Genomic DNA, 11,843 nt, shown 5'->3' with positions numbered 1-11,843 from the left:
TATATTGTGAGCTTGGAGGGGGGGTGGGTCTGGGACGCCAGACTCCACTGATGAGCCTTCTGGAGGTGTTGGGGGCTCAATTCATCGAAACACCAACGAAGGGAGGTGCCTTTCTGATGACCCCAAGGAAAAGCTTGCAAGGTATTGTGTGTGTCCATGTCACTTTGTTTTGAAGGTCAGTCCAGGTTTGTTTGGTGGTCTGAGTACTTGGCAGTTGAGGCAATGGCCCATGAACATAGTGCGCTGTGCTTCTGGATCCTTGTCGAGCCAGTATCAGATTGTAGCTGCTGCTGTGTTCTGTTCAAGCAACTAGTGTGTGCATAGGGTGTGTGAAATCTATCTTGTCTTCTTAGTAGTATTGGGTAGTTGAGACGATGGGTCATGGGCATAGTAGTAGGTATTATAAGATCATAGTCGTTGGTTGGTTAATACATCCTAGCCAAGCCTGTTGCATGACTCCGGATGTTAGGTGCAGGATTTTATCATCTTCCTGTATTATGTTACAGACACTCATGATGTGTCAGATGTTGGACAGGATTTATTTAAACAGAGGATTACCAACAACAGGGTCGAGAAACAATCCAGAATGTAAATTATATATAGGTTCGGAACACCAGAGCACCAAACTAAAGACGTTATATACTCGGATCCAGAATAAATAGAGACGGGCAAACGTAACGCAGAGACGCGTGCGTCACAACAAATACTCAGCAATGAATTACTACTCGTTCCCAGAATATATAGGGAGTGGAACAGGTGATTTCCATCAGTAAGATGGTGAGTCTGAACGCCGGGGGGTCACATGAGCCCCCGCGGTATTCTGGGTAACAAAGTTCAGTTCGTCCGATGTGGCAGGCACGGATATAACAGGACAGGTAGGTATCACTACGGTGGCCGATAAGGGAAAAACAAGTTTACATTTTAGGAAACAAATTTACAAAAATACAAAAAACGAATTTACAAGTATCGAAACACTTTTACCAGCTACCGAAACACTTTTACCAGTAGGCTACCGAAACAAATTTACAAACGGCGAATCTGACGGAAAGGGTAGGTACAAAACAAAGGAAGTGCTTGTTGCTGACCATTGTGTCAATCAAACTTGTTCGCGGGGATAGAGTGAGTGGAGTTAGCAGTCAAGTCAAGATTAGCAATGTTTTGTCCATTTTGCGGCACCCATTTTAGCCAGTTGGCAAGTTTTTGTTTTTCATGTGGGAAGTCTTTGGAGTTTTTAAAAGAGCAGTCAGAAACCGATGCTACGTCGATGTCTAAACCACTTGGAAATGTTAATGAGAGTAAGTGTAACGCTAGCTAGCTAGTAATGTAAACGCTAATAATGTAAGGATAGAATTGTAAACGCTAGCTAGCTAGCTGTCTTTATCAGAGATGTTTTTTATGCTATGCACTCATTTATTTGATTAGAAAAGGGCTGCCAAAACATGAAGCCAGCTTGGCATAACAATCGGGACAAGAATGACAGAAAAAATAATATTTTGTGGGAGAGCAGGAATGACGGATGTTTGATTGATAACTTTCAGTTGAAAATGTTGATTAGGTCTGTTTGTTCCAGCTGAACAGCCTTGCCCATCTTACAAACATTTCATGGAGTACAGAAACAGCAAATCAAAAGAAAGACAGGCTTTTAGCTGTGGGCCAAAGAGACGATCAAAACAAGAAAGGAGACTAGTTCATGTAAGTTGCTGAACATGGATAGCTGCAAGAGAATGTGTTTACAGTTAGGTCAGGTTTTATCAGTAGACGAATTTGATTAAAAATGGTAAAAAATCCCAGGCCCGTCGGCGGGCCCGGAATCGATCATAGTGTGTATAATCTATATGACTATTTTAAGCATCCATAAAAATAGAAAATAGAAAGCTTCTCTATTTTTCATTGCTTTGGGCCATTTTAGCATTAGTTTCAGTCAAAAAAAATAATAACCACAGATTAGCTTACAAGGACAGATTTCATTATATAATATTCATTACAGTATGAACGTTTGTATTGCTATTTAAATAGCTGTTGCATATAAAATGTACAGTAATCATATTCTTTGTTTATTTTGCTAGATAAACATTGGATTGATGGTACCACATGGATGTGACTTAAAACCTGTGAGAGGAAAAACACTCCCCTTACTTACTGACCCAGAGATAGAAGCACGTGATTTGCTGAAACAAGCTGTTCAGAAAATGAGGGTGTTTTACAAGGACATGGAAGAAGGACCATATGTCCTTTTGTATCCAGACTGCTCTGAGGTGGTCTATGTGCCTGGGACTGAAAGGTCATTCACATTGGCTGGATATAAAAAGGAAATTGGAAAGACGTATTGCAGGATCACTTTGTTTGTGTGCCTGCAAAAACATTTTGGAGCAGGTCTGTGGATCTGATATAGTACTTTTATATAATTACGGTTACATACATAATTGTGATTTTAATTTTTATTTTGTTTCATGTATCTGCAGTCAATGTTAACTCAGAATCAGACTCTGATTCTGAAATTGTCATCACAACTAGGAGCAGAGCTGAATTCAGTGAGGCTGACACTGTGGTGAGTTAATATTTAAGCAAATTAGGAAAAAATATACTTAATCCTGAACACTGAATCTGAACTACAGTGTGCATCTCTATGGTCAGTAGTCAGAGTGAGGATATGAGTGGAGGAGTGAGGTGGCTTTAATGAACTGGCTGGTCAGTATATGTGTCGTAAGAGAAGAACAGTACATACTACCTAATGTTTTTGTGAATTGTTTGTTTTTAACCTCAGGTTTTTAAACCCCAGAACCAAAGTACACCAAACAACAGACCCAAAGATGAAGTGTAAGTACTAACATGTAAACGTAAGTACTTTGTCAAATATAGTATGTGTTGAGGTCACACGTTTGGAGCAGACCCTTAAATTTATGTTGAGACCAGTTTTTCCTCTGACTAAGCAGTGCAAAATTTATGTGAAATATAACAATCAAGATTACCTTGTTGCACTAAACTAGTACTTTTAACATATTTCAGAGGTGCAGTAGGACATTCCTCTACAGTAAATCATGAACAGGTATTAAAGCAGGCTTTAGTTCAATTTCTTTGCTTTCAGTTTTGTGTTGTGTTGGACATTTAGGTTCCTTTGTCAATTTATTTTTCAGATAGTAATATCTGATTCAGAGGACAATCTGGTCAAGTCAACTTGCTACAGGTAAGGAAAATTTTTTTTTTGATAACTCATTTTGTAAATCACTTAAAGTAGTGTAATTTTTTATTTTTTTTGTAAAATGGCCATTTCTCTACAGTAAATACACAGACCTTTATGCACCATGTGTGGAAGAGGATGAAGAGCCTGTCCCTGTAGATTTTAAGACTATTCCAGACTTGACCATGTAAGCTGACAGTTGCCGGTTGTGACAACACAATTTTTCTCTTTACATTTACAGCTTTAAGATTTAATTTCTGGCAATATATAAAAGCAGCCTTATCCTACAGGCTTATGTAGCGTTGTGTAAAATAGCAAATTGTGTACTGTCTGAAATCTTTACCAATGTAGGTCACTTTTGTGTAATTACAGAGAGGAAGTAAAAATTACACTACCTGATATCATCACAAACCTGTCGCATCCAATTGATCATGGAAGAGTCAGCCGGTTCAACATTTCACGGTCAAATGTCTGGAATGGAGCAGTCCGAGGTTTCAAGCGTGCAACCTATTCAGAAAGCTGTGACATGCTGGTCAGATTTACTGATGATGCTGGTGTTTTTGAAGATGGAATCGATGCAGGTGGTCCAAGACGAGAGTTTCTAACTCTACTAATGAACAATCTGAAAGATCGGCCTATTTTTGATGGACCAGCAGGACAACGTTTTTTGGTCTACAACGCAAATGGTATGCATGGGGGGGGGGGGGGGGGGGTTTAGAAATCACTGCCATCTTCTGGTGAAATATAACATGCTGTGGTCAACAGAGGCTGTGGGCCGGAAAATTTGAACGCGGGCCCGCATTTTGCACTAGAGGCTGTGGGCCAGTAAAAATGTGAACGGACGGGCTATATAGATGTTTATGTAGTGTATCTGAATATAGAAATATTAATTATTTTCATTCACAGCTGTCAGGGAGGATGAGTACTACATGGCAGGAAAGATGATTGCAGTTTCAGTGGTGCATGGCGGTCCAGGCCCACATTTCCTATCGGAATAGCTTGTACTTTACCTTGCAGGGCAGAGTTCATTCAAAGGAACAGTTGATTTAATAACTGATGAAGGAATAGGGGAAGCTTTGCGAGAGGTAAGAAAACAAAGCCTATGTTAGGGCAGATGCTCTCATTCATCTCAACTTATGATCTTCAGTCATGTTAGAGGCATGCGAGTAGTGTTAGGAGCCTTGCCCAAGTATTATTGGTATAGTGTAGAACAAACCCAGATGGAGTTTGAACCCCATACACTTTGCCTGACCAAACATTGAACAACGTGTAATTGAATGAACCAGTTTTAGTTTCTCAATCAGTAGAGTAAATGCAACTGAAGGGATGCTCATTTCACTACTGAAAACACAACTAATTTAACTTCCTGTTGGAAATAATCAGAAAATTATAGTTTTAAGAGAAAGGTAAGGAGTAAGTGACCTTTTTGTTTTAGTTACCTTTTCTCCTGTTTCTCAATGAGCCCACTCTACCCCAAAGCATGGAATATATAAGTGGTATTCTCAGCACAGTTGTAACACTGGTGTTTGTACATGTATTTTCTTTTTTTGTGTTGTAGATTGAGAGTGCTGCTTCAGTGGATGCGCTGCGAGAAAGTATGCTAAGGCATAGTACAATGCTACAGACAGCTGGTTGTCTGAGACATGTGAATACTCTTGAAGAAAAGGGAACAATTGTGTCAGACTATCTTCGATGGTATATTATTGACCGCAACTCGTGTGTAATCAACAGGTAACATCCTATTCTTAGAATTTTGTGTTGGTTGCCATGTTCCAAACAAGTGCTGCTGGTCCACAGTGTAGCTGTTAACAGACAACTTGGAATGAATACTGTGTGAAGGGCTGTATAAATAATGTACAGCACATTTAAAATGTTTCTGGTGATTTAGCAGATTGTCATTTTAGAGAATGTTTATATTGTCATCATACTATTTGTATTATGTTGGCATACTATTTACTGATTGGTATACTATGATTGGTATACTATAAAGCAGTGTAACAGTGTGTTGTCCTCTCCAGATTTAAAGAAGGTCTTTCAGCCCTTCAGTTTTTGACAGCACTGCAGCTTTACCCTACATTGCTGGTCCCAGTCCTGTGCCACTCAGAGAAGAAACTCACTGCTCTCCAACTTGAGAGTCTTTTCCAACCTGACCTCAGTCCATCCGGGAGCAACAGGAGAATTAGAGAAGGTCAAACGTTGGGTTACTGGGCCGACTATCTTCTTGATTGTGAAGGTTTGCTAAAGAGATTGTGTAATAAATGACAATTTTTACTACTAATTAAAAACACTAGCAGTATAAGCATCACAGTTCTATTGCTTTACAGAAGGCCAGGCTGCTGTGTGTGTGAATGACGTTTTCATGTTTGCAACTGGACTAACTTCACTTCCCCCTGCTGGATTGGATCCACTGCCAAAGATTGAGTTCCTGGATGATTCACCATTTCCAATGGCAAATACATGCTCAAACACACTGAAATTACCACTTCTGGATTCATACAATGAGTTTAGGACAAATATGGACTTTGGAATTCAGAATTCCCCAGGATTTATATGTTATTAAACCATGGTATACCTAGGTGATAGATTTATATGTTTGTGATGGAAAAAACACATTGTTATTGCTATATTTTAAGCATAAATGAAGATGTGAATGTTCTTGATGGCAAATAAATTTTGATACAGCAATGATGTATTAAGGGGAGAAACAGTACTTGAAATAAAATGTTTATTTTCCATATTTGCAGTATATTTCATTCTATGTATTACCGTTACTCCATATTTCAAACATATTCATGTGAGCTTCAAGTAGTTGGAAAGGTAAAATTATAAAATCTACTCAGTTAATGTCTAATCAGAACAATTACAGCTGTGATATGTCTTTGAGACAAAGGTACAGTTGTGCTGCAGTCTCCCAGTTGCTTGGCTTTTGTAGCTGTCTGTGTTCCATCATAAAGTCCAAGTACTCCTGGATGTTTGGGTCACCACACGGATTAACCGTCTGTCTTATCTCAGGAAAACCATCCAGTTCTGTCTGTTCAACTCTAAAGCCACAGTCTCTGGAGCCAAATCTAGATTGAGGAATGGATCTTAATAAAGCATTCATTTACATATATGCCACAAATAACAGCTACAGTAAAGAAACAATACATCACTAATTAGTTACCTGTGTGGTAAGTAGTAAAGTTCATTAGGGACTCCTCCAGGACATGATGCTGTTCTTGAAGTTCGAATTCTGTGACTGTTCCACAGTGTCACACATTCATCCAGGTCCTTCTGTACGACATCGCCAAAGCAAAACCTCAGTAAACACTGATGTTCATGACTTCCACTGAAGTGTCCTGCATCTCGGAGGTCAGCAAATAGTTCCATCCAGAACTGAGACCTTTAGAAATGGAGTGCAATAATAATGGTCTATAGTCAGGTTAAATATACTGTACAATGTAACTGGTGTGTTTACGCTGAATTTTCTTCCTATACAGTGATATTCATGTCAGTTAATCTACATGATTATGAATGACAGTAAAAATGTTATATCTTTAGGCTAATAGCAATTATGAAAACAAATCCTTAGGGCTGCATACCTTCCCTTTCTCAATATCGACCACCACGACTCAATGCGTTGATTGCTGGTGGATGAGCCATACATGTGACTAGACACTCCTGAGTAGTAGTCGGTGTGCTGGTGTCGAAGAGTGCACTGAACTGCAGCCATAAGGCCATTCTCCGTACCACAATCGGTCCTCAGTCTCATGGGGACAACACCAAGTTTTTGTGCACAAGAGAGGAAATTGCGAGCAATTACTGATGGGTTATTATTTGTTGGTCCACATACAAGCCACAATACTTTCTGTGAAAACCCATCTATGCAGCCCGAAATGGCCAATCCAAATGGCTTGAGTTTGTCGTAACCATCAGAATGCCATATATAGTTGGGCCCCATTGAATAGTAGGTCCTTCTGACGAACCTTCTGCGTGCTCTCATCTCGCATCCTCGAGGATTGAGCTCCCGGAGTAACACCATAACATCATCTCTCTTTACTCGCAAATTGTACTTTTGCCGAAGTACTTGCCACATCGTTCGGTAGCCAAAGAGCTGCCCTGGTCCACGGAGCTCCAACCGTATAGCATTCTTGACAGCGTTTGTAGAGGAATAGTTTTTTCTGCGGTACACTCCACTCCTTTTCAGTTTCATTTTAAGACCGCAAACTCATGTTTACACCGTGTAAAGAGGATATCATATCGACGATTACATCATAGGAGTGACCTTCATTGAAGTAGCCTATACAAAAACGCATTAGGTCGTCTTCTGACTGCTCTTTTAAAAACTCCAAAGACTTCCCACATGAAAAACAAAAACTTGCCAACTGGCTAAAATGGGTGCCGCAAAATGGACAAAACATTGCTAATCTTGACTTGACTGCTAACTCCACTCACTCTATCCCCGCGAACAAGTTTGATTGACACAATGGTCAGCAACAAGCACTTCCTTTGTTTTGTACCTACCCTTTCCGTCAAATTCGCCGTTTGTAAATTTGTTTCGGTAGCCTACTGGTAAAAGTGTTTCGGTAGCTGGTAAAAGTGTTTCGATACTTGTAAATTCGTTTTTTGTATTTTTGTAAATTTGTTTCCTAAAATGTAAACTTGTTTTGCCCTTATCGGCCACCGTATATCACGGGCCTGACAGTCCCACAACAGATCTGAAGTAAAATACATGTAAGAAATGCCACCTCATCTCCCCTGAAACAGCCTCACCTGTCATTCATTACCACAATTCCTTTCTACCATACTTATACACCCTCATGTCATGTCACTCCCGTGTACCGAGCGTTTCCATTACTGGTTTGATCTTCTGTGCTCTGACCCTCGCTTACTCTCCAGACCTAGTCTCCTGCCTGTCCCTCTGTACCTCCTGACTTCTGTTCTCCCATTATGACCCTGGACCGTCCCGACCACTCCAAGAAAACGCTATGGCTACTGATCCTAGTGCTAGTGATTCACCTGCCGTTTTCTGTACAAGTGTTTCATTTAAATACAAGCGGTATTCTGCATTTGGATCCCTCTCTGCCTGGTCAATACATTACAATATCCTTTTGAAAGTGTCCATTTCAACCATCCTGCCTTACATATTTCTATAATTATCTAGATATAATTCAATATTTTGAACTGAAAAACTCTTTGAGATTACAACTTGTTGCATGTAGGTGTAGTCCAAGTCTGTGTGTTCACACTTCTCATTATTCAGATGTGCTACACACGGTACTTGTGAGGCATTATGTATATATCGTATGTGTTACATCTCCCCCACCTAGTGAGGGACAGGACCTCCCGGCAGAAGAAATTCCCCTTCCCCCCTCAGACGGGGAGAGTATGGTGTGCCCCGAGGGCAGCACTCCTGAGGATGTAAGTATCCTGAGCTACGGCTCCTCAGAGGAGGAGGAGGAGGAGGATATGGACGCTGAGGGGGAGGCACCTGCCACACCCTCCGAGGCTCCTCCTCAGAGGGTGTGGTTCAGATCTGGATACACTGAGCACCCCCAGTGGTGTGGCCCAGGTATGGATCTGCAGAGCACCCCAAAGTGGCACCTGGGAGGACACAAGCGCTCCCAGGGAGCCTAACCCCAGTGCGCGCCCTCCAGTGGCGGCGTTGAGGACTGCATGTCAGTTCAGGAGCCTGGGCAAGCTCCTGTGGCTTCCACTACAGGGAATGAACCCCAGAGTTCTGCTAGGGGAATAGGGATTCTGCCTAATCCCTTTTATCCTTTTGTGCCATTCATATCGATTGTTCCTGTGTGTGTGTTTGTGAATGTCCCTGTTCTGTGTAGCATGTTTTCCCCTGTCTTTCCAGGGAGGGTGTTCAAGGCTGATTCATGGTGGATGCTCCGCCTCTGGGTGTGGTTCTAGCAGCCCCTGGTCTGCCCGTCAGTGTAGGTCCGGGGCTTCACAGCTTCGCTGGGCGCTCCGGGAGGAGCTGCCCCTGTTAGGGGGTCTATAATATTACAGCCCTGGACCCCTCCCTTCGGGTGTGTCAAGGTGTAGTCCGAGTCTATATATGTACTTTCCGTGGGTGTGGTTGTTTGTGAATGTGTTCACACGTCTTGTTAGTCTAATGTTCTACACATGGTGCTGGTTAAGTGTTATGTATATATTGTGTGTGTTAGTCTTGTACTGTGCTCATGTTTGTGAGTCTATGTCGTCAGTACGACATTGTTTGTTACCTGTGTACAGAACTACTTCTGTAGCTATTGTTCATGCAATAAACTGCATGTGTATAAGGATTACACGTCTCTGCATCTTGCCTGCCTCACACGCTACACACGCACAGAATCAGCATTATAAACATTATGACTATAATTATAAACCTTGAATTTCAACAATTAGTAAAGGTACCTTTGAGAGTAATGCCTTTTTAAGTCTTAAAGCTTTAGAAAGACTTTGGCAACAATCCAGTTTTAAATATTAAATAATGTAGCATTTTAAACTCCATGATAATCTCGGGTTCTGTAATCATACCATCTTGAATTGTTGAGGATATTGACTACTTGTCAAGATGACATGGCCACAGGTAACATGAAATAACTTAGAAGTATGCATTAGTATGCAATTCATTAATGCTCAACAATAAAGGTCATGTTGAAGGCATCATGGTCTCAGGGTATATACATAAATTCCACTTGTAAGTCATATGTGTTCTGTTCCTTTTTAAGATAAATCTCTTCAATATTTCACACCACATTTTCAAAAAGGGATAAGCAGTTAAAGATGCTATACATAGATGCATATTAAGGCAGCATTTAGGTGAGAACATTTGCTTTTATTCTGCACATATAAAGCAATAAAGCAACAAAATAAAGCACAATAAAACTGGCCATGAACAAAAAACAATACATCTTGCTATGAACAAAAGGCAGTCTATATGCCAACATATATGGACTGAAATTGCTCAAAAGACTTGCCTGGCTTGTGACACTCTTCATGTGCCTATTAAACAAAAGATGGAAGGAGGAGGGTTAAGGAAGCTGGGAGTGATTACTCCACAAAGTGGCTTGGGAATGCAAGCAGCTTTGCTTCGAGCAATTCAGCTGTGTTTGGGCTTTCCACTGTAAACCGCCCCACCAAATTTGTCCTTTCTGAGTCAGACATCCACTCTGTATTTTCTGCGACAGAATCAGTTGGCCAGACTATTTCCATAAATCTTTGACGCAGGGGAGTGACGAGTGTAACACAGAAAGGAAGGTAGGACAAGTTATAACACTGAGTCGAGGCGTGACACACCATTTCATTTCAGAAAGTGAGACCCCGACAAAGGTTTAATTGTTTATATTCTTTCTTTGACTCAGCTGTTCGGTTTAACCCAAAACTAAGAATGTCCAACCACAACCTGACGTTGTGTTGTAAAAATTAGTCATGTTCTCAGCAGTTGTTACGTTTTATCCTGCTGTTTATCTCTGGTGGTTAGCAAGACAACAATCCTGTGTTGTGTTGTACACTTTTATACTTATCATTAAATTAAAGTTAGACATTTTTGTTTAGAGTAGTATTGGACAGCGGTTACAATCACAGCTGGAAAGAAACTACAAAAGAAACTACAAAAACTACATATAACTACAAACTACACATCGTGTGTGACAGAAAAATGCAATAAATTTAAGGTTAAGCTTCAGCATTGGTGCATATTGTTTTTTGAGGTTGACTGATTTTCATTTTTTATCACATGATGAAATAATAGGAGGAAGTGTTGAGGGGGAAAATGGGTGAACATGTGACTTTAGAAACTAAAAAGTAAATAGCTCCTTCTGTCAAGTGATTCATCACCATATACTAAAGCTGTCTTTTACATGACCCTCCCAAAATTTATTCCAGAGCTATTATGAACATATGTGTCATATCCATCTTTGAGAACATCAGAAGTTCACTTTTCTGACCTACTAACTGGTACCTCCTGGTAAATGCATTCTGCTTGCAGTAAGCAATATTTCCCAGATTTTAATCGAATTAAAATATAAATAAATCAGATTTACAAAAAATGCAAAAAACATAAGAAACCCTGAACTCAAAAAGATGAGAAAACAGAAACTGAACATACAAAACATGAAAAAACTGAAAGTGATGAACACAGAAACAGAATTAAACAACACAAAACTCACAGAGCCATGTACCAAAGCAAATGACAGCAAATTGATGCTGATTCAATTCCTGATTCAGTCACTACAGCTGGACCAGGTAGCATCTGGATTCAGGCTAAAACCCACAGATTTAACTGGATTTAAAGGAAACATGAATATTTGGTACTTATGATAGTGAAAGAATTAGATCCTCCATCTCACATGCATCACCAGCACCATGTGCATTCCAGCCAATCAACCAACCTCGGCCACCAGTATGGCCCCATCCTCAGTACATTTTACATCAAGTTTCTTGCCCTCAAACCATTTTGTAAACATTGTAACACTGTAAATTGAATGAAAGCTTCTGTGAAGATATGTGGATTGTTGTTTTTCTAAATTGTCCATTGCAGAGGCTATTCTGTTTCTTATCGACTGTGTAAATACACATTCATATTTATTTTATTTTCGTAAAAGAGATAAAATCAATGTTTACATGGTTAAAATAATTAAAATAGTATAGTTGTAATAATGTTATATATTGTGTTCAAATATTTTCAGGC

The 11,843-nt window shown here is 40.1% G+C and overlaps 1 protein-coding gene across 1 annotated transcript; it reads left to right on the top strand.

Moving 5' to 3' along the window:
- The first annotated feature begins 1,570 nt into the window (after positions 1-1,570).
- LOC143526619 (G2/M phase-specific E3 ubiquitin-protein ligase-like) lies at positions 1,571-5,781 on the top strand. The gene is made up of 12 exons (XM_077021120.1): positions 1,571-1,692; positions 2,067-2,373; positions 2,463-2,548; positions 2,765-2,817; positions 3,007-3,046; positions 3,135-3,184; positions 3,279-3,365; positions 3,551-3,864; positions 4,196-4,263; positions 4,737-4,909; positions 5,197-5,411; positions 5,503-5,781. Exons 1-12 carry the CDS (start codon positions 1,603-1,605, stop codon positions 5,736-5,738), a joined length of 1,719 nt encoding a protein of 572 aa, XP_076877235.1. The 5' UTR covers positions 1,571-1,602; the 3' UTR covers positions 5,739-5,781.
- Positions 5,782-11,843: the final 6,062 nt, after the last annotated feature.

Source organism: Brachyhypopomus gauderio, chromosome 1 (genome assembly GCF_052324685.1).
Source record: "Brachyhypopomus gauderio isolate BG-103 chromosome 1, BGAUD_0.2, whole genome shotgun sequence".
NCBI lineage: Eukaryota > Metazoa > Chordata > Actinopteri > Gymnotiformes > Hypopomidae > Brachyhypopomus > Brachyhypopomus gauderio.
This window is presented reverse-complemented; position numbering and strand designations above follow the sequence as displayed.